This window comes from Pipistrellus hanaki (assembly GCF_964339955.1).
Source record: "Pipistrellus hanaki genome assembly, chromosome: 9".
Lineage (NCBI taxonomy): Eukaryota > Metazoa > Chordata > Mammalia > Chiroptera > Vespertilionidae > Pipistrellus > Pipistrellus hanaki.
The window spans coordinates 26,475,896-26,499,478 of record NC_140511.1 but is presented as its reverse complement, the minus strand read 5'-3'; the positions used below and the strand labels follow the sequence as shown (position 1 = coordinate 26,499,478).

The 23,583-nt window shown below is 45.6% G+C and overlaps 1 protein-coding gene across 3 annotated transcripts in view; it reads left to right on the top strand.

The window, feature by feature from the left end:
• Positions 1-23,583, top strand: part of AMOTL1 (angiomotin like 1) — a 124,841-nt gene that overhangs the window by 42,407 nt on the left and 58,851 nt on the right. Inside the window, exon 1 of one of the 3 annotated variants that reach the window (XM_084895372.1) lies at positions 5,773-6,045. The exons of the other annotated variants lie outside the window; for them this stretch is intronic. Coding sequence (XP_084751498.1) covers positions 5,997-6,045 — 49 coding nt within the window. The 5' untranslated portion in view covers positions 5,773-5,996. Of the gene's footprint in view, positions 1-5,772; positions 6,046-23,583 lie in introns of those variants that run through there. 3 annotated transcript variants of the gene reach the window in all.

The window sequence follows — 23,583 nt, the reverse complement described above, 5'->3', positions numbered from 1 at the left end:
TTGACTGGAATTGAACCTGAGACCCTTCAGTCTGCAGACCGACGCTCTATCCACTGAACCAAACCGGTTTCGGCTAAACTAAAAACTTTTGTTGCTTATCTGAAATTTAAGTCCTTCTGGGGGTTTATCTGGCAGCCTTGGGTGTGGGAGCAGCGTCTGGGCTGCTCTGCTCTTGCATGACGTCTGGCTTGCTTTGTTAGGAGGTGAGCTCAGTCCCCATTGGATTCCATTTGGGTGCTTATGTCAGTGAGATGTGATTGCTCATAGGGGTCTTATTTTAGCACCTCATTAGAAAATGGATGCAAAAATTAACCCTTCTTGCAGCAGAAACCTTGGACAACTTCAGGGATTTGATGTGTGCTCCATTTCATACAACACGTACCACGGGCCAGTCTGCTGGACTGGCTGCCGGACTTCCAGCATCTGCGTATGGAGGTTTTCATTCCCCGCTCTCTCTTGTAACCTGAAGCTGAGGTCTAATCTACTCCATTTTGAAGAGTCAGAGCATCTTGACGTTCTCATCCCCTGGACACCCAGGGTCCTCCTTCCTTAATGCATGTCACTCAGCCTGTGCCAGGTCGTCACCAGAGGGGGTGTTGTGTGTATGTGGAGAAGTCCCCTGAGAAAACATGTCTAGATCTGCAGTGACCATTCTTACAACACTTTCTGTGTTGGCAGTTGAACCCTGACTTCCTATTCTTGAACCCAGTTCTCCATATTTGTGTTCTAGACCTTTAAAAACATTTTTTTTATACAGTGATTCAACATAAGGGTACATTTTACATTTAGACTCACATATACAATTTTTTATATGAATACAACCAACGTTGAAGTTTTGTGGAATAGCAATTATACCCTTATTAGATGGGCTGCATCTGTTTTCTAATATGTCTTATTTTATTTATTTAAAATGCTGTTCAATGATTTCCACTAATGGGTTGCCAACTACTCTTTGAAAACAATGCTCTGGTGTGTTATATAGTGAATATAGAATAAGCTCATCCATTCTTCTTTCCTTTCTGAAGGTAGCTATCAGATTGTATCTTAAACATCTCTTCTCCATGCTGGTTATCTTCCTAATATGTTCTGGTTTCTCCATCTCGTCCCATCCTACTAAACATCGTCTGACTGCCTGACAGTTGAGGAGTGTTTCCCTTTAATCTGGCACTGAAAGCCGAGCACATGATCTCACTATATAATTTGACCAATACTTGGCATAGTAGGGTCATCAGAGCCCTTGATATCAAGCCTGCAACCACATTACTCTCACTTCATGAGGGAGAAACTATTATAGCGTGATATACTACAGGATAAATGAAACCTAGGCTGCTTCTTATTAGTATGCAATTGGATGCACCCAACAACTCAGTAGAATGATCAATATAGTTAGAAGCTTGGGAGCCTGTAAACTAGACAACATCAGTTAGTCAACTAACTCAATAGATCTCAACCAGGGGCAGTTGGTGCCACAAGAGACATTTGACAGTATGTGTGGAGGTGTTATTAGTTACCACAACTTGGTTTGCGGTGGGGTGTTGCCACTGGCACCTATGTTGTTAAACATCCTATAATGCACAGATCAATCCTTCACAACAAAAAATTATCAGCCCAAAAATGTCAATAGTGCCAGGGCTGAGAAACCCTGAGATAATCAACCAAAAAGTATGACCTTCAATACTCCCAAGGTTTTTGTACTAATACTGGCAAATACTAATTAAGATGCTTATCATTTATTAAATACCTGCTGTATGCCAGGCTCTTTATATTCACTCCGTATTTCTGTCAGGATCTGACCTCGGGTTCACTTGGGACCAATGTCTCTACCTTCCTCTTTAGCTATTTGGTGTAGGTGCATTCTCCCTGGGCAAGTTCATACCTACTCCCTGTTTCTTATGTTTTATATAGAACAAATGGTGTGTTTAGTGCATATCACTAATAAGTTCACGGGAGAAAGTTATGAAGCTAATAACATCCAGACAAACAGGCCGATCCATAGCTTACTAACTGAGCCAAATGCCTGTGTAGGTTGGTAGTATAGACCCTTGTTCTTAGGAGGTATTTAATACATATTTGTTGGGATGTTTTTTCATAATCAAGGAGTCTTTGGTTAAGTTTCAAGCAGAGAAGGGTTTCCAGATTATCTGTTACAATACATCTAAATCCTCCTAGGAGCAGTTCCCTCATATCTAAGGCATCTGCAATTTCCAGAACTGCAGACGTGTCTCACCTGTGTATCTTCCACTTGCCTTTCACATCCTCCTCCTCTTCATTTGTCACTCTTCCATTCTTCATTACTCTGGCCTGGCCAAAGCTCATCCCCTGCCCTTTCTCTTGTCAGAGCAATATCCTCCCTGCACCCTCTACTTTAGGCACTCCCAGTAGCTCCTGAATTTTGTTCCTGTCAATAGTTTGCAAGATGGGGCAAGGCGTGTGTCAGAATCTCCAGAGGAGGCAAGCGCCCATTTGACATGCCCATGCCTTTGTGAGTAATATCTTTCTCTCAGTACATGGATTTTTTGGAAACTTCTCCCTGCCTCCCCCTCTCAACCCTCCCCACCCCAATCCTGCAAAATTGGTCACTTCTTTGTGATCCCGTAATGCTTTGTTTTAACCTGTAATATGGCAGCTATTTCACAGAGGAGGAAGCCGAGGTTCTTGTTAGGTTATTCTCCGTAGTTGAAAATAGGTGGAGCCAGGACTAGAACACAGGACTTACTCAAAGGCCAAGTTCATTCTCCTTTACCTAGATGCCTATTACTATACCCTTCTTCCGGCCTCTGTGCTTGTTTGGTACATCCTGGTGCTTGCCCGGTTTGGAGACAGTTCTCTGAGCTGTCCCTAAGAACGCTGAAATTGTTCCATCATCACCTTCCTAACTTTCCTAGGGGTGAATAAAAGACAACCTGTGTCACTTTAGAAAGGAAAGATGCTGACCTTTAGAGTGTTTGTGCAGATCCAAAGAACACACAGATGCTGACTGGTTCCCCTGGCTGAGAGTGAAACTGCATTCAGTTTTTATTGTTAACACACCTTCTTCCTATCTTGCCCATACTTTGGAATCTCCAACCAAATATGATTGTAAAATGTTATTCATGATCTTTTGCTAGTCAGACCCAAAGTCTTTTTCTCAGGCCTTAGTTCCTGAACAATAGAATCAGATGTAATTGATGTAGAAGATTACTCACTTTCCATATTTGGTGTAGCGATTATTAATAGTTGAAGTTAAGGTATATGGAGGGGAAAATGGGCCTCCAGCAGGTCTTTTTGCCAATGCTGCCATGCATTTGACTTGTGTTATCCCTTGGTATCAATATGAAGAATCTAGGCTGGTCCACCTAATTGAATCAGAAGATTCCTGAGCCCACACGCTGTGTCTGTCACTTCATCAGAAGTTGAGACATCTGTAACTTTTGAGAAAGAGACTGAATTCCTAAGTTTCCTGTCTCCCATGCCTTTAAACCTGCTCAGTTCTCTACTTCTCCAACTTCTTCCTCTTCTTCCTCTTCTTTCCCTAATTTTTTGCTGTGGGCATGCCACCTAAACCAATCTTCACAGCCTCATCCCCCCGCCGCCCCCCCCCCCCCCATATCTCTTTTTGGCTTCTCACTCAAGTTCTTCTTATTTCTCTTGCTCAGTGGACAGTAAGTCTCTTAAAGTCTTTCTCAGACAAGTTTCCTCTCTCAGCTCTGCGTCTTCCATCATGGGCCCAATGACCCATCCTTCTAAGAACGGTCCATTCTTCCTATGATGCAGGTCCAAAATCTGGGTTCGCTTGATTGCTTTGCTTTTTCCCAGGTTAGCCATCTAGTAAAATCTTGCTCCGAAGACTTGGTATCCTTCTTCCCTGTATTTGGTATCTTCAAATACTTGGTTTCTACATGGTATCCCTTCCTTCCCATCTCCTTTGCCCCAACCTCTCAGGTCATTGCTTCCCGCAACTATTTCCCAGATCCTCTCTGCTTTACAGGGCTGTTGGAGGCTTGGTTGAAATAATAATAGCAAGTATATGGTGAGCACTTAACATGCATTGTGCTAAATATTCTACGTTTGTTACTGTATTCAGTCCTACCACCACCTTGTGAGGCTTAAGTGCTATTTTCATCACCGTGAAAACTGAAGTTTAGAGAAGTTAGGCAACTGGCCCAAGGTTACACAGATGGTGAGTGGTTGCACTATGACTCAATCCATGCCTGCTTTGTTCCCAGGGGTGCTTGTAACTTATAAATTCTGATGCCTCCTAGGATACAGTATGGTATCCAATAGAGGTCAGTTAATAAATGTGTGTCCTTCCTCCCTTCCCTCCTTTTTCTGTCTGTTCTTTCCCAGTCTATGCTAAAAGGCCAGCTGCCTCTGAGCTCCAGCACGCTGCAATGCTCTCCTTTCTCCTGCAGTCAGAACTTCTCTCCACCTTTCCCAGGCGCTTCCAGCCCTTGTGTTGTTGTTGTTGCCTTCCTGTTTTGCTTGAGTATCTTGTCTTCTTAAACAAATCTTTGAAGGGCTTAGCTGCTTTTGTGTGCTACCAAGGACCAGGATAGCTGACTTTAAATAGAGTAGGCATTCGGTAAATAATGGTTAAATGACTGCATTTGGACTTTATCTGGAGAGGTTCCTGAGCTAGCCATCCTGGGGAGTCAGAAGACTAGATTGGAATCATCAGAAGAACTCACAATCCAAGAGGAAGGACTGAAGGCAGTCTAATTAGGCGATTGCCACAATCCAGCAGGAATGCTCGAAGGGATCCTGGTCTCGTGAAAGGGCAAGGAAGGAGAGGAGAGGCACACCTGCGTGCACTGACTCTCCTATTAATATTTTCCTGCGCAACCGCCATATCAGAGCCGGCCTTTGACAGCCAGGGAGAAATGTTATGGCGGGGCTGTTCCTTCCCTTTAGATTGAGGCCCCCCAAAGCCTGCCCTGTATAATTGAATACGATGGGATGTGTGAATAATGTTACTTAGTAAGGCCTGGTTTAATAAGAGGTGGGGGAGACGCGGCCACATTCTCCCAAGTCAGTCTTTTGCCTTCACTGGGGCAGATAACGGCTTGGGGTTTGTGGCCAAGGGAAGTCCAGTTTTCCCAGGACATTTCATAGCTAAGGCTGTAAGATCTGTTAGTAGCAAGCACATCGTCCAATCTCTGCGTGTGACAGACGCCCTGGGACCTGGGGCATGCAAAGAGGGGAAAAAAGCATGTGGCCATTTTTTCACCTGGAAATTCCACTTATGAAAAAAATCCTAAAGGAAACCTAGGCCTAGACTGAGAGGACCGATAAGAAACCTGATCTCACCAAAACCGGTTTGGCTCAGTGGATAGAGCGTCGGCCTGTGGACTGAAAGGTCCCAGGTTCGATTCCCGTCAAGGGCATGTACTTTGGTTGTGGGCATATCCCCAGCGGGGGGTGTGCAAGAGGCAGCTGATTGATGATTCTCTCTCATCAATGTTTCTAACTCTATCCCTCTCTGTAAAAAAATCAATAAAATATATTTTTTTTAAAAAAGAAAAAGAAACCTGAAACCTGATCTGGTGGGAAGGGAGAGCAAGTGGAAGAAAGAGGCACTGGCGGTCTGACATTCATTAAGCCGCAGCGGGGGACAGCACGGGGCGGCTATGGCCTTCCTCACTCTGGGAGACATGTCAGCAGGCGCTCTAGGCCGTGGCAGCAGGCAGGCTCCTGGACCCGGGGACTGTGGATCCCGATTTGTAGGCGGGCTCTAGGGCCCAGCGGCCGGGCGCCGGGCGGGGTGGGGTGTAGGGTTACAGTGACGGGGCCGGACGACCCTCCCCGACCCGCGGGAGCGCGCGGGCCTCTCTAGGACCCAGCAGCGGCCGCCGGGGTTGGGGCTGGAGGTGAAGCCCTGGCATTTCCCTTCTTCCTGTGTGAATGGGGCCGATCGCCGGGCGCCGCTTCCCCGCGCAGCCCCACGCCATGCCCCGCTCGCTGCCCGGCGGCCGCCTTCTCCCGCCGCGGCTCTGAGCCTGGCCATCCATGGTCGCCCCATGCGGAGGGCAAAGTTGCGCCGGGGAACTTGCGAGTCTGCGGTGAAAGGTAACCAGTCCCCGCTGCTCGGGATGCGCCTCCGCGTCTCTTCCAGGTCTCCCACGAGAGGGACCCAGTGCTCCCCGCCCCCCTGCTGCTCCAGGCTGGGTGCCCTCTTCGGGGGACCTCGGCTCCGAGAGACTCGGGCCGCCGATTCGGTGCCAGGGGCCCGAGGGATCGCCGCTGGAATCCTGCTCTCTTACCCAGATTTTTTTTTTTTTAAGAGCAGAACTCCGTCTCTGCGCGCCACCCTGCAGGCCCCCGGTGCCAGCGGGTTGGGTCCCAGAGCCCTGTGGCTCCGCGCGCCCCCTCGATCACTGGGAAGGGGTATCCGCCCGCGGGGGGCCCAGCACCCCGGGGTGCGGGCGCGCTCGGGCGCGGGGACTGGCCTTCCCGGAGGGGCCCTGCCATATGGCTGCCCTCTCCGGGTCCCCGGACTGCCCGGGGAGGAGGCGGAAAGGGGGTGGCGGGTGGCCGCTTCCCTCCCTGCGAGACAAAGGCGCGCACCCCCGCCGCCGGCCCGACGGGCTGCGCGCTCCCGGCCGGACCCTTCCTGCCGGCGGCGGGGGAGGCGGCCCTGGCGGATGGGGGAGAGGAGGGAAGGGGTTGCGCCCCGGACGCCTTAGGCTTGGATCGCGTTGGCTTCTCCTCCTTCTTTGTTCTTCTCCCCAGTTTATTTGACAGAAGGCAGGGAGTTACATCTAGCTCTCCCTTTGCTGTGAATGCCGCCTTTCCAAAAGAATCTGGTTTCTAAGGGGGAGGCAGGCGGGGAACCAAACTTTCCAAGATGAACTTTTTCTTTCTTTCTTTCTTTCTTTCTGGGATTGTGACATTTGTGGCGGGAGGGAGACGGGCGCGCCGCCCGATGGATGACAGCCGAGTGGAGCCGAGGCCCTGCTCCTGGGCAGGGGCCTAGCGCGCCCAGGAGTCAGCCCTGCCGGACTGGCAGCCCCTGCGCGCACCCACCCACCGCGAGGGCCTCCGCCGCCTGGCCTGAGCTGGCAGCGAGGATGCCCGGGGTACCCCTCGGAGCCCCAGCCTGAGATTCCCGGCTCTCCTCTCGCCTGCCCGCGGCTCCCTGGCCTCGCCACGCCTTGCTCTCTAGTATCTTGATGGGTAGAAGGGAAGAGTTTCCCTTTCCATTTTTGTTCGAAGGTTTGTTTTTGTTTTTGTTTTGTTTTTTGTTTTTGCTTTTGTGGCTTTGGTGTTGGTTTACCGTCTCCAGTTGGCAAATGCTTTGGAAAATGCCCAGCTTGCATGAGGATCACCTGGGTGGACTGGGGCCCTCTGCATGCAGCCTCCGGAGGCTTTGTGGTGTAAACTACCGTAGCATTTTGGGCACCTGGGCCCTGAGCTCCCTTGCCATCGTGACACAGTGCGGACCACAGGGTTGCCCATGACCTTCTTCCTAGGCATATCAGGAGTGAGTTTTTGTACTGCTGCTAAAGTCCTGGGGGGGTAGGGGGGTTGGAGTAGGGGTGGTGGTGGTGGTAGAGAGCCATTTAGGATACCCAGAGATGCCTCTGACTACTCCAAACAATGTTATTTGCCATAAGCAAGTAAAATCAGGATGGAGGGATATTAATAGCTACGATTCCAAAAAAAAAAAAAAGAATATGTCCTTGCTTTTCAGGAAGTGAAAAAGTCAGGGCTTGACAAGAATGACCTCACTCAGCTGCCCCTGTGTAATATAATTAAAAAAAATTTTTTTTAAGCTGAAAAAAAAGAGAGAGAAAAGAATAATCAGGGCTTGAAATACTGAGCAGTCATGGTTTTCTGCTTTCAAACTGCTGCTTGTGGCCCTGCCAAACTGACAGATTTCCTCTGGCTGCCCACCTCTCCTGGACACCCCTACTCCTGACTGCCCACCTCTCCTGGACACCCCAACTCCTGACTGCCCAGCACCCCTGGACACCCCTACTCCTGACTGCCCAGCACCCCTGGACACCCCTACTCCTGACTGCCCAGCACCCCTGGACACCCCTACTCCTGACTGCCCACCTCTCCTGGACACCCCTACTCCTGACTGCCCACCTCTCCTGGACACCCCAACTCCTGACTGCCCAGCACCCCTGGGAGCCCACCACTTCTGGGTTCTGGAAGCTCTCTGTGGCAGTCAGACCCAGGTTAACAATTAGGGGTCTGTCTAGATTGCACACTCTTGAAGAATCTAGACCAGTGATTCCCAGCGTAGGGCACAGCCCCACAAGAGGGCAATTCGAAAATGAGTTATTAACAGTGAACTTTTTGCATTTCTTATGATTCTAAGGGCCACATCTACAGTATATACATATATATTGTGACATATTTATGCATTTCAGTTCTCTACAATAAATGTTTTGAAACTTCATTTGCTGTTTTTCCTTATCAGTCATATTATTATTATTATTATTATTATTATTATTATTTAAATAATTTCTTAGTGATTTCTTCCTCAGTACTTCAACTGTCCTTTCATTCTTTTATTTTTCTCTTTCTGGGTGCCATGTTCTTTGAAGCTTGTTAAGTTAATGGCCTTTTAGGCTTTCTCCACGTGAATAGGAGTTCACTTTTGAATAATAAGAATTATATCTCACATGAGGGGGCATCAGGATTGTAGAGATGCATAGGTGGGGCATGGCCCGAAAAGGTTGGGAACCACTGCTCTAGACCAACATGAAATTTATTTCCCATCACATTGCTCTGAGCAGTATAGTACCTCTAGTTAGTAGGACTGCTTGTTATGGGACTTACAGGAACAACTTTGAACTGTTTCCAGAGGCGTAAAGGAATGGAAGCCACTTATTTGACCAGAATGAAAAGGAGTAGGGCATAGAGTAGAAGGCTTTAAAGATGCTCTACTCTCCCTGGTGAGGTGTTGGTTGGGGGAGTGTTTAGTTTTTTGGAGAGAGACATTTTCAAGATAAGGAAGCCCTTGTAACTTCTGTGAGTGGCTAGGAGGGGGAGAAGGTGCTGGGCTCAGAAGTCCATTCCCTCCTCCCCTTCTTTTTAAAGTGCACAGACGTCTTGGTCTTTTAGGTTCTGCGCAGAGGGAGGGTGAAGAATACTAATGTATGGGAGGGCACAGGGAGATCAAAGCATTTAAAAATATGTCTTTTCATGGAAGTTAATGGAGGATATTCAGTTTCAATGATATTTTAAAGTGCAGTCCTTAAGAAAAGCATGTGAATGCAGGAATGTGAGTGGTTTTCTGGGCAGGCACACTGCTGGTTAGACTGGAGAATGCCTGCCTTGGCCAGTTCGTCTGGAGGCATCTGCCTTTTCTTGGTCCACCCTGGTGCAGGAGTGTGGACCCATGCCTGGGAGAGATGGCTGAGCTAATCGAAATTAGATGGCAGACTGGCTGGTGAGAATTCTGTTGAAAAGTACAGCCTCTCAGTACCAGGGCTGTTTTTACTTAGCATTTTGTGGAAGTGCTCTGAAAATTATCGATAAAGTACTACAGTACTCCCTCTTTACCTCCCAGTGGATGCCTGAAACTGTGGACAGTACTGAACCCTGTGTATACTATGTATTTTCCTATATATACATCTCTATGATAAAGGTTAATTTATAAATTAGGCACAGTAAGAGATTAGCAATAAATAATGATAAAACAGAACAGCTATAACAATATACTATACCTAGAGGCCCGGTGCATGAAATTCATGCACAGGTAGGGTCCTTTGGCCTGGCTGGCGATCAGGACAGATTGGGGGCCTTCCGGCTGCCAGCTGGGGCCTTCATTCTGTGCTGCCCCCTGGTGGTCAGCACACGTCACAGTGAGTGATCAAACTCCCAGTCTCCTGGTCAAACTCCTGAGAAGACACTTTGCATATTAGCCTTTTAGATAGATAGATAGATAGATAGATAGATAGATAGATAGATAGATAGATAGTTAAAAGTTATGTAAATCCCTTTGGGGACATTATAAATTAAAATAAGGGTTACCTGAGCACAAGCACTGAGCTACCAGGACAATCCATATGATAACCGAGCCAGTTAAGTGACAAGTGAGCAGGTTGTGTACACTCTGGATGAAGGGGCAGGTCATGTCCTGGGCCAGATGGAGTTGGATGGCGTGAGATTTTATCACACTGCTCATAACCATGTGAAATGTTAAACTTATGAATTTGCTGATTTCTGAAATTTTCCATTTAAAATTTTTAGACTGAGGTTACTGGAACCTTCGAAAGCAAAACCATTGGCTACCGTATATAATGTAAGCTTTTTAAAGAAAAAAAATAATGACTATGAAACCAAGGAATCGCTAGTAAAAATTGTAAACACCTGAAAGATTTTCCAGGCTCATAAATTAAAAAGAAAGAAACTTTGTAAGATCTATTAGTATTTCTGATATGCACAATTCTTTGCAGAATTGTAATACCCTTCCCCCCACCCCGCTCAAATGTGGCTGCTGGCATTTTAAGTGCATGTGGAAGCTCAGGTCAGGAAATTCTCTAGTGTTTTGAATATTTTTCTCCTATTTTTTCCCCCCCATTAATTTTTGTAGGCTCTTAAGTCCCGGAATCACTAGGCAATGGAATACTTGAAAGGCAAGGAGTAGTTTGGAGGTCAGGAACGAGGACATCTTTGATTATGGGGTTTGATGGAGGTAGTCTGGGGTTGTTGAAGTTTTTGTTTTTTTGCTTAGCAATTAAAAAAATTATTCTGTTGGTTTGACTTTGTTTTGTCTTGGAGGAAAGACAACATTTAGATGTTGGCCATTGTGGGTAGGTCAGTGCAGGGCCTTGGCCAGCGGAAACTATGCCTGGGCTTGTTTGTGTGTTGGCACCACGCTGAGCCCTCTAACTTGGGAGGCCCTTGGCCTCCCTTCTTGTGAAACCTTAGGGTATGTTCACTCTGAGCACTTAGGACGGGACTCCTGGCCTCCCCGAGGGGCTCACACATCAGGCACTGGTTTCCCTTTTATGAGGAGGGTGTGGGGGAATAGCTCTAAGGCAGCAATTTTCAGCCAATGTGTCCCGAGAACTTTAACACCTGCAATACCTGACTTTATGGTCAGGGGCACTGATCGCTTTTCCCTTAGATCTGGGGTCGGCAAACTCATTAGTCAACAGAGCCAAATATCAACAGTACAACGACTGAAATTTCTTTTGAGAGCCCAATTTTTTAAACTTAAACTTCTTCTAACGCCACTTCTTCAAAATAGACTTGCCCAGGCCGTGGTATTTTGTGGAAGAGCCACACTCCAGGGGCCAAAGAGCTGCATGTGGCTTCAGAGCCACAGTTTGCCAACCACTGCCTTAGATTATCAAAAAAACAATGACAACAGCTAGCACAACAATAGCTTAATGAATCAATTATACTTTTTTTTTTTTTGTTAGCTCAGCAAAGAATATATTTTTTGGTGTGCTGCAGAATTTTAGTATTTCGTTTATGTGTGCCATGCTATGAGAAAGGTTGTCAATCGATGCTTGAAAGTGTTAGAAAATTTATCCCTGTTAAGACCCTAGGGAATTGGATTTACTTTTTAAAAAAATGAAGTCACGTAATCCTACTGTGTATGTTTAAATCTGTGTGTGGGACCTCATTAGCCATTAATGTAGCAGAACCAGGAAATTGACATTGGTACAATCCCCAGACATATTCAGATTTCGCCAGTTTAATTTGTGCACGTTTGTTTGTGTGTGTATATGTCTATGCGGTATTTTTACATGTGTAGATTTCCTGTAACCACCACTGCAGTCAAGGTACAGAACTATTCCATCCCCTCAAGGATCTCCCTGGTGCCAATCCTTTAGAGTAACATCCATCTCCCTTCCCCCTCACACTCCTTCTCTATAATTTTGAGAATGTTATATAAATAAAATCATGTGCTATGTGACCTTTAGCCATTGGCTTTTTCTCTAAGTCCCAATACCCTTGAGATCCAAACAAGCTGTTGCATTTTTCAATAGTCCATTCCCTTTTATTGCTAAGCAGTATTTCATGGTATGGATGTGCCACAATTTAACCATTCCCTTTATTTATTTATTTATTTTTAAAAAATATATATTTTATTAATTTTTGTACAGAGTGGAAGGGAGAGAGATAGAGAGTTCGAAACATCAATGAGAGAGAGTCATCGATCAGCTGCCTCTTGCACACCCCCTACTGGGGATATGCCCGCAACCAAGGTACATGCCCTTGCCAGGAATCGAACCCGGGGCCCTTCAGTCCCCAAGCCAACGCTCTATCCTTTGAGCCAAACCCGATCCGGCTAACCATTCCCTTTATTGAAGGACATTCATGTTGTTTCCAGTTTGGGGGTTCTTAATACTTGATAAATGCCCCTAAGAGTGTGATTGCTTGATTCTGGATGGTAAGTGTATGTTTAGTTTTTTGAGAAACTGACAAATTCTTTTCCAGAGTTACCTGTATTATTTGACATTCCCGTGAGCAATGGATGGGAGGGCCAGTTCCTTTGCATCCTCACCTGCGGCTGCTTATTATTTTAGCTGCTCCCATAAGGGTTCTAGTCTAGCGTGGTGTTCATTTGCAGCCCCTAACGGCTGCTGTTGTCAGACATCTTTTCAGGAACTTACTTGCCATCTGTAAGTCCTCTTTGGTGGAAAGTCTGTCTCGTGGCCATGTTCTAACTGGGTTGTTATTTTTTTCACTATTGAGCTTTGAGAGTTCTTCATATGTTTTAGGTTCTAATCCTTTGTCAGATATGTTCCTTCCACATTTTTCCCCCCCAGCATGCAGTTTGTCTTTTTGTCCTTTTAGCAGGATATTTTGCAGGAAAAAAATTGTTTTTAATTTTGATAAAGTTCACTTTGTTGACTTTTTTTTGGGGGGGGGTGCGTTTGGTGTCACATCTAAGAACGTTTTGCCTAGGTCTATACCCCAAAGATTTTCTCCTACATTTTCTTCTAGAAGTTTCACAATTTTATGTTTTATAATCAAATTGTGGTTCACATTTACCCTCTTAAGAATTTGTATGTCTTCTGCCATTTATTATGTATTTTGTGCTCTGGAAGCTCACAGATGAATTAGTCATATATGGTTCCCACTCTCAAGAGCTCACTGCTTAGTGGACATGCCCATGTGTTAAGGACCATATCGAGACCGTGTAATGAACATTGAGCAGAGTGGGCTCGCTTTGGTCCAGGTGGTCAGCGGGCTTCCCTGGGCGTGCTGCCTGAGCACAGTCGGAGTAAAATTGGTTCTTGCTTTTGATCCAGTTTTTGGATATCTTTATTTTGGATTCTTCAGTGTGAGGGTCATCCTGGTTCCTGAGTACATGCTGAAGGACGTGGATGACTTTTTTTTTTTAATAGCATGTGGCATTCTTAAAAAATGCATACAGAGTATGAATAAAGTTGAATAGATGTAAAGTTTGGGTATATATTAAAAGGTAAAAGGGAGTGGTAATTAGTGTTGTTTAGGAAGAAATAGACCTGGTTTGCTTCCTGGTCCTGTCTCTTCCTTGCTCTGTAACCTCAGGGAATTTGACTTGCTGAAGCCTCGTGGGTAAAATGGAGACAATAATAGTTCTTACCTCATGAAGTTGCATGAGGATGAAATGAAATAATGCATATGTAGCACTTAGCACAGTGTTGGGCACATTGAAAGCATTCAATAAATGCCTCCTACAATAATAATAACAACAACAACAACAACAATAATAATTGCTATGATTAAAACAGCAGAGAGACAAACAGTTTGGTAATGTTATATGTGTTCTCATATATCTCCTTTCCCTGGGAAACTGGAATCCCAGTTCCTCCTCATAGAAGCTTACCTTTTCACAGTTGGAAACTTTGTGTCATGTACCAAATATTTATTGAATGAGGTTAGGAGCTAGAATACTCCATTCACATTCTAGTACTGCCCATAAAATGTGCCTTTTCCACACCCATAAACCCAGACTTTTCTGAATAAAGAACAATTTCCTCTTTGCCCTGACCTCAGGCAGTGCGGGAGGTGTGTGTGTGCTGTTGTGAGCTGGTTCGGAGTTTATTGCCCGCGGTACAGAAAGCCAGGGCTCCTGTCACCAGGGCACGTCCCAAACTTCACAGCTGGCAGCTCCCTCTCCTTTCCCTGTTGACCAGGTTGTTGCTTTCCCAGAGGAAACGCATGAGGCCTTAGATGTGCATTTCTGCAGCAGAGGCTCTCAGATGTGGGTGGGCATCAGAATTATTGGGAGGACTTATTTGAACACAGACAGCAGAGTCCCAACCCCAGAGTTTCTGTTTCTGATCTTAGATGGGGGAAGCTTGAAGTAAATACAAATATTTACATTTTAATAGCATCTATTAAGTAACTAAGATCACTTGACTAGTTGGGGAACATAAAATGGGCTATGTGTAATTAAGCTTGTTTATAAAGTGAACAGAATGTAGTATTAATTTAATAGTTTATTTAGGCAGCCATCACAAACATTCTAATAGAATTTATGTGAAATATTTTCACTTTCTGTTAAAGAAGGTACATGTTTGACTATTAGGGAGCATGCCATTTCTTATTTTTGGACAGAATATAAACCATGGCACAGACACACTCACTGGTCAGTAAGTATCTGCTGAATGAGTAAGTCTGGATTGTACAAGTCAATACTGAGAGGGAGAATTTGGGAATAATGCAAAAAAGAAAGGGGGTGGGGTACAGTTTCTCTAGCGGACCTTTTCCCCTCCATCTAATGTTTTAAAGTCTGTCATACGCCTGGCACTGGACTAAATGTGGGGTGTATGTCCTTTGTGCCGATGGAACTTACATTTTAAAAGGGAGGTAATAAAGTACGATATTAAAAAAACAGAAGGCAGATGAGCTGGTGTATTCCACTCTGAGAAGGCCAAGAAAGGGTTTATAACTGCTTTTCAAGTTTTCTGCCTTCACTGTGAACTGACGAAGAGGAAGTGGGTTTAAATTACAGATATGATTTCTAGAAGTATGAAAGGGTCCTTGCCAGGGAGCTTGGGAGGATATTGAGATCAAAGATGCAGCCAATGAATTACTAGAAGTGTGGGAGTGTCTCATTCTAGAAATCCCTTTAAATTGGTTTCATATGCCTTAAGGTGGTCCTGGCTGACAGTGGGACATGGGCCAGAGGGGCTAGTTGTGATGTGTTCTTCTGTGGAGCTTAATGTAGACCCAAGGGCCGAAGACCGAGATTCACTTCCCACCTGTACCACTCGCTGGCTTTATTTTTTTAAATTTTTATTTATTGATAAGAGATAGAGAGACATGGATTTATTGTTCCACATATTTCTACATTCATTGGCTGCTTCTTGTATGCACCCTGACCTGGGATCAAACCTGCAACCTTAGCGTATTGGGATAATGCTCTAACCAACTGAGCTATCTGGCCAGGGCTCCCTGGTTTTATATTCTTGGGCAAATTATTTAACTTGTCTGTCAAGTAGTCTCCTCGTATGTTAAATAGAGATAATAGTAATGCCTACCTCAAAAGGTCTTTATAAGGATTGCATGGATTATGTGAATAAAACATGCACATTGCTAAGAACAATATCTGACACTTTGAAAGAGTTATATGTGTTCACTATCATCATTGTCCCAGTTCCGGTTGCTGTGTAACAAATGGCCTCAAATTCAAACAACCATTTTATTACCTTATAGAATCTGTGGGTCTGGGTGTCATGCGTGGAACGTGGAATGGAGAAGCGATTTGTTTCTCTCCCTGAACCAGGGGCTTTGGTGGGAAGGCGGCGGGGGTGGACTGGATGGTTTGGGGTTGGGTCCTCTGGAGGCTTCTTTATCCACATTTCTGGGATGGCTAGAAGGCTAGGTCTGTGGAAAGTGGACTTCCCGTGTGTCTTTGCCTCCTCAGAGCATCAAGCTACTCATTTTGTTTAGCTGCTATATATCGCCATTAAAAAGCAAACAAACTTAAAGCTCATCCATACTAGCAGTGAAACTGGTGCTCATGTCGGTGATTTTTGTGCTCATTTGGACCTGAGATTCAGAATCTCCAGAAATGTTACGTTATGTTCTAGTCACATTGATTTATACTTTCCCCCCCCCAGAGAATTATTCAGTTACCTGTTGCACTGGATACTGGAGAAATGTAATGGGTCTTCCAGTCAACTGGTGATGCTCTGTATCTTGAAGTGAGGCCAGCTGTTTTTATTCTTTTATTTTTCATTGTATTGGCCAGGCCATTATAAGACTCGCTGGGGCCCCTGCCGGTGTGGCTCAGTGATTGAGTGTCAACCCATGTACCGACAGGTCACTGGTTTGGTTCCCAGTCAGAACACATGCCCGGGTTGAGGGCTCGATCCCCGGTAGGGGGACATGCAGGAGGTAGCTGATCGATGTTTCTATCTCTCTATCTTGCTCTCTCTAAAAATCAATAAAAGCAATTTAAAGAAAGAAAAAAAAAAGACTCACTGAGTTTTCTCCCACGTTGGTACTAAAGGGTCAGTTTCTCCTCCATTGTCAGTGAAAGGGATAGATTCAACATAGTCGGTGCAGAGAAAGGATTCAGAGTTCACACCTTGACCTTCATCCTTACACCACAGGTGGAATGAAAGTTATGGAACAAAGGTGCCAAGGAAAGGAGAGGTTTTTCTTATTTGTAGTGCTGGGCACAGTTGGTACAGTCACACTCCCGGTAACTACCCTGTTGTCCCCTTTGAAGGTGGAGCCTCCTGGCAGCTGAGGGTTTTCAGGTTCGAGTCCTGGTACCTTCTCCAGACCCACCTAACCCTAAACCTGAACGCCAAGGTGGCCAGACAAGTTAGGAGTTTTGAAGAGCCTTGGGATAACACCGTGTACTCTTTTATTTTGTTATTCCAGTAGGACCACAATGCTAAACTTATTTTCAGAGAGATGGTATATTTAAGATTTTTCTCCTTTCAAATTCTTGGAATAGTCTGACAAAAACAAAAACAAAAAACAAACAAACAAAAACTCTAACAGCGTTCATCTTATTTTCAGAGATGGTATATTTAAGATTTTTCTCCTTTCAAATTCTTGGAATAGTCTGACAAAAACAAAAACAAAAAACAAACAAACAAAAACTCTAACAGCGTTCATCTCTGATCTGCTTGAGCATCTGGCTATTTTTTAAAAACTCACTGATTTGATCCTCTTTGGGAAGAAACTTTTATAGCAGCGATTCCCGTTCCATTCCCACTTGTCTCACTTAATCTCTGTAACCGCCGGACATAGTAGGTCCTGTTATTACCCCCATTGACTGAGAAGGTAATGGGCACCTTAATGGGCACCAAGAAGTTAACTCATTTGCTCAAGTTCACAAAGCTCATAAATGGTCCACCCTGGGTTCTTGCACTGTTTTCAGAAACAGATTTACCAAAACAAAAGGCACACATAGCCACTTTTTCCATTTCTGTCTTTTTTATATTCTTTCAGTCCTTCTAATCCTCCAGTCTTTTGGCTTGACAACATCATCCTCTTTCCTCTCCCGTCATCATGTCTCAACATCCTTGCCTCTTTGTCCAAGAATTGCCTGACTTCCTGCTGGGCAAGGTATTAGCTTCTTTTCTCCCCACCTCTTCAAAATATTCTCAAGGAGACGTTTTGCTAGTGAAACACCATTGCAGGCTTGTATTCCTTTTTATAAAAATTCCTCAAGGGCAAGGAGATGCATTCATGTGCAGGTGCTTTCTGGAGGGGCCTCTCTCTCTCTCTCTCTCTCTCTCTCTCTCTCTCTCTCTCTCTCTCCCTCCCTCCCTCCCTCCCTCCCTCCCTCCCTCCCTCCCTCTCTCTCTCTCTCTCTCTCTAATACATTTTCTTTAAACAGTGGGTCCATCCACCTGACGAGCCGTGTTCAGGCTGTGCTTTACAGTAGAGGGCCTCTGGCGCCTTCTTCAGGTTTCACCATCTTCCTTTGCGTGGCCAGGGAGGGGACTCCATTCTAACCGGTTCGCAGCCATGATCATCTTAAGTTTTGCATGTCTTGGTCCCCTTCCCCTAGAAGAGGGTACATCACATGGAGCAGTGCTTCTCAAAGTGCCGTCTGTAGAACCCTGAAGGTTTCTGAGACCTAAAAACTATCTTCATAACAATACTAAGACATCCCTGTCTTTTTCACTCTTACGGACATTTGCACTGAAGGTGGCAGGTAATGCTGGGTTGCCCAGGCGGAATGGGATGAAACAGCACCTTTCTGTAAATGCAAGCATTTCATTGAAGCTCCGAATTTTAATGTAAGGAATTAGTCAGGGAAAGACGATTTAGGATTAAGTGAAGGATTCTTTTTAAAAAAATATATATTTTATTGATTTTTTTACAGAGAGGAAGAGAGAGGTATAGAGAGTTAGAAACATCGATGAGAGAGAATCATCAATCAGCTGCCTCCTGCACACCCCCCACTGGGGATGTGCCCATAACCAAGATACATTCCCTTGACCGGAATCGAACCTGGGACCTTTCAGTCCGCAGGTCGATGCTCTATCCACTGAGCCATACCGGTCTTGGCAAGTGAAGGATTCTTGAGGGCCTTTGGAGGGCATAGAGAAAAGGCCTTCCTGTTGGAGGGGTGGTGCAGTCCCTCGTGCTGTGGCCCTGGGCGTCACCTGACCAACGTGAGCCTAGTCCCCATCGCCAAGAAATGGGAACAGGGTGGCGATCACGAACGATAGTTTTATATCATCCCTGCACTTATAGGCCCTCGGTAAATGGTAGCTCCTGCTCATATGGGTTGTACTCTTATTGCTAAATGGATGTTTAGTTTCTTGGGAATATTGGTTGCTTTAAATTGTGTAGCTTGTTTGGGAGCTGATGTTGACTTACAAGTTGGGTGAGCATGATGAGAAGACACGTACTTGTTTCTTGAGAGCCCCAGTCCCTGCGAAACTGCTCCCTGATAGACATGGTGCGGTCACTTGGCTGTGAAAACAGGTGCTAATGGGACCCAGGAAGCTGGGGGAGTCGGGGGCAGCCAGAGTGTCTGACCTCTCCTCTTCCGCCTTAGGGTGGGTGAGAGGCAGTTGTTGTCATTTTATGTCTTGGGTTTATCAGAGGGCTTTCCATCCTGTTTGTTTTCTTTCGTTAAAAAATTAAGTACTTGCTGTTTACAGACAGTGATAGAAACATGTGTAAGTAATGGAGCTCACACACTAATAATCATAATCATGTGTGCCACAGCCACCCCAAAGAGTTCCCTTTTGGTCCTGGGATAGGTGTAAACAAGTATGTTTAAAGATTATTTGAATCTGAGTTATTTAATAAATATAGGGCTTATTTGTTAAAACTTATCTGCATGAAGGAGTCCTAGAGATCTCTCAGTGTTTGTAGCTAACAATACTTTATTTTTTATAATATATTTTATTGATTTTTTTACAGAGAGGAAGGGAGTTAGAAACATCAAGGAGAGAGAAACATCGATCAGTTGCCTCATGCACACTCCCCCCACTGGGGATGTGCCCGTAACCAAGGTACATGCCCTTGACTGGAATTGAACCCAGGACCCTTCATTCCGCAGTTCTATCCACTGGGCCAAACCGGTTTCAGCTAACAATACTTTATTACTGTGTACTTACATTTGCTAAGAAGGTAGATGTTACGGTAAGTGTTCTTACACAAACACACACAAATAATAAACAGGGTGGGAGGAGACGTTGGGAGGTGATGGTTATGTCTGTGGTCTCGGTGGTGGTGATGGCTCACGGGCTAATACTTTCATCCCCAGACTCATTGAGTTGAATACATTAAATCTCTACAGCTTTTTACTTATTAGTCATACCTCAATAAAGTGGCTTTAAAAAAAACTCATCTGAGGAAAAGAATTTTCAGAGTCTAGATACTTCTAGTTTTAGATAATTTAAGAACAAATTATATCAACATGAAATATGAATTTTGGTATTGTGTGCAGTTTGACTCAAGATATTTAAAATAATCTTTGGATTTTATGTTAAGCTCTAACTTTAAAAAAGTATTACCTCTTTGAAGATGAAGTTCTTTTATTACGAACTAGAGGCCCGATGCATGAAATTCATGCAACGGGCTCGGCCCTCGCAGCCCTGGCTTCGTCTGGAAGGTCGTCTGGATGGTCGTTCCGCTGTTGAGCCACCCAGTCTAATTAGCATATCACACTGTTATTATTATAGATACTTTCACTGTGTACTCCCTTTGACTCTGTGATTGGTGGGTCTGGGATGGCTCCTCTGTTTATGGTGAGGGAGCGCACGCCCTCCGAGGTCTCCAGGCTGTGCTCCTGCTTGCAGACCTGGGAAGGACGCGGGAGCCACCGGCGGCAGAGGGCCTGGCGCTGAGGCCTCGCCCTGGGCAGGGTGGCCCAGGTGGAGTGGGCAGAAGCAGCACTTTTCCGTAAATGGAGGCTTGTGATCAGGCTGCGAAGTCCCCGTGCGGTTACTGCAGCATCCTGTACAAAGCCCCCGCAGGAACTGGATCACAGCGCACTGGTCATTAATCCGTTTTAGCACCAGGTGGCTGTTTTTTTTTTACTTCCCGGTAGCTTTTACCAGCCATGGTCTCCTGAGAAATCTGAAAAAGACAAACTCACCTTTGATTTAAGCTCTGTAGCATTAAGAATATGTTCATAGCCCTATGAACATAGGGCTCAGTGAATAGAGCATCCGCCTGTGGACTCGGTCCCGGGTTTGATTCCAGTCAGGGGCATGTACCTTGGTTGCGGGCACATACCCAGTAGGGGGTTTGCAGGAGGCAGCTGATAGATATTTTGCTCATCGATGTTTCTAAGTTTTTATCCCTCTCCCTTCCTCTCTGTAAAAAATCAATAAAAAATATTTTTAAAACGAAGATGTTCATGACTGGTTATTTAAAAATGTATCTTAATTCCATTAAAAAAATATTGAGTGTCCATAGTGTGCTCAAAACTGCTAGGTGCTGTGAACCTTTGTAGTTGATTCATTGAATCAATAAATATGAATTGAGCACTTATGATGATCTTATTTCTGCTAGAAATTGGAAATACAAAGATGAATAAGACAGGATCCTTACTGTTAATCAACTGAATGGTCAAGGAAAACAACCTGAAGACATAGGCAATGTATTATTTTGTGGCATAAATATTTGCTGGCATGAGATGGCAGCACAGATGAGTGGCATGGTAGGCGAAGAAGGGGAGATGACTTCCTGGAGGAAGTGGCACTAGGGTAGAGCTTCCGAGGACGTGTTTCAGCGCTCAGTGTGTGCCCAGCGTGCGCTTGCTTCCTCGGCTCGTCGGGGAGGAAGGCCCACTGATGGAGGAAACCTAAGAAGAGCAGCCAGTGCTTCTCTAGAGTTTGCGCAAAGGCAATAGACATGAGTTGCTATGGTTCAAGGCATATTGTGTTGTCATGTGGTGCTTAATGTAAAAACAATGCCGTGTTCTTAGAATGGGAGTCCGCGGTTATGATGGAAGGCACACCACACCACTCAGCACTTACCCACCCACCGCCTCGTGCTTTGCAGCAGTCATTCAGCATGGGCTGGTGGTGCCACCCTGGGAATGCTCGAAGATGGGCACCACACCATGCGCATGATACTTTCTGCGAGCAGTATGTATGGTGCATGGCCTCTCACTACTTGCTGATGGAGAACATGGCACTGTCCTCTGGGATGGTCTCACTACTTCGTGTGTAGACAAGGTCAAAGATCCCTCCAAGAGCAGTTGACATGTAAGTGCGGAGTTGTGTGCTTCCAATCATCATAGCTGTGGCAGTTGAGGAACGGAAGGACAGTGTAGGAGAAGGTGTGGAGGCAAACTGAAGGGGTCAGTGGACTGGAGAGAGCCTTACAGTGGCTTTGTTAGCCGGGAGTTGGAGAACGGGGTTGACACATTCACGGATGCTGAGGGGACCAGCAAGACTGACGGCATCTAAAGGAAAGGTCTGGTTGTAGGCAGCCTTGGGGACCCAAGATCAGAACTTGAGGCTATAGCCAGGGTGGTTATGTTCAAGCCAGGGGCATGTAAGGCTTGGTGATTTCCCAGCTGTGAGTGTTGGGTGATGATGGGTGTCGGTTTGAGTGTCCTACCATGTTTACACCTAAGGAAACTCTGAGCCTGTTATGTTGGCCTGGTTACAGATTCAGAGTCAGATCTGAGGCACGTAACCAGTGATGGTGGTGAGGCAGTTGAGCAGGTCACCAGGATTCAGGTCGTGCCTCTGACTCCCCAAAAAATGACTTCATTTTGCCTTAATTCATTTTTTCCTCCATCCTACACTGAAGCCCTTGGTTATGGCTACTGTTGAGTAAGGAAAAAAAGTCTTGTTCAGGGTCACATCACGTAAAGGCCTCTGCACACTTACAAAGAAAGCAACAGCATAAGACCATAATGGGAAGGAAGGATTTGGTGCTTTAGGAGCAAGCCAAAAGCAGTCACGCTCAGGCAGAGAAGCAAAGAGTCTTCTTGCTGACAAATAACAAGCACATTTTGTAAAGAAAGGGAATCATTTGTGGTGACATGGGTCATAGTCAATATAGGGCCGAAATGTTGAACCCTCCACCTGGAATTTCCAGATTCCCCCCTTTGTCAAGTGTGGTACAGACAGATCTCAAGCTTTCCTGCGGGGCTGGGCCCTGGAGGCTGCAACCCCCCCCCCCCGCCCCGCACCACCACCACCACCACCACCACCCCAGGAGAGCCCGCAGAGCTCTGACTCCTGTGCGCTCACCTTAGCTTGCTTTCCATTGCGTTTGTCACTCTCTCCATACAGACAAGCTGTGTGAGTGGCCATCCCCAGACAAGGTGCTGGTTAGAAAGAAACAGGTGACTGCAGGCTGCTAAGCACAGAGGACCTTACATGGAAATAGTCTCTATGAAGCCCCCAGGGGCAACACATGAATGGGTTACATCCTGTTGCGCCAGTAGAGTCCTTGAGTGGTGCAGATTCCTTTAAAAGCTGGACCAGTGCCCAGCCAGAGTGGCTCAGTTGGTTGAGCATCGCCCTGAACCCCGAAAGGTTTCCGGTTTGATTCCCAATCAGGGCACATACCTGGATTACGGGTTCAATCCCCGCTCAGGGCATGTGTGGAAGGCAACCAACCGATGGATGTTTCTCTCTCTCTCTCTCTCTCTCTCTCTCTCTCTCTCTCTCTCTCTTCTCTCTTCTCTCTTCTCTCTTTCTCTTCCTCTCTCTAAGGATTTAAAAAACTAACAAACACAACAAAAAAGAATGGGACCATTACTTAGTCTCTGGGCCCGAGCCATGTTATAGGGTGGACGTGGTACCCTGAGATTTCAGTGGTTTCCCCAATCTCTTGCTCTCAGGTATGGAGAATCAGGGTACATTGTAATGACTGGGGATGGCTTATAGCACAGTTCTTAACTGGGCTCCATATTGAAAGTTTATATCTTCGCTCTCGCTCTCGCTCTCCTTTATATACATATGCACATACACATATATCCTTAGTTAGTCCTCAATTTTATTAGCAATTTGCTCTCCGTTACCACTTAGAATTCTTAGTCCATCCCTGACCCTGACCTACTACTATATATAGTATTAAAAAGAAAATCACACACTCTTTTCTTGAATTGTGTGGGTCCAAACTATCTCTCTGACTCTGATTTGGTGAGGAGTGGGACTCAAGTGCAGAACCGTGCTTTTGCGTCTTGCTTTTTGGTCTGTGTGTGCTGTTCTCCGCTAGCAGAGGGCGTCTCACTTAGGCTGC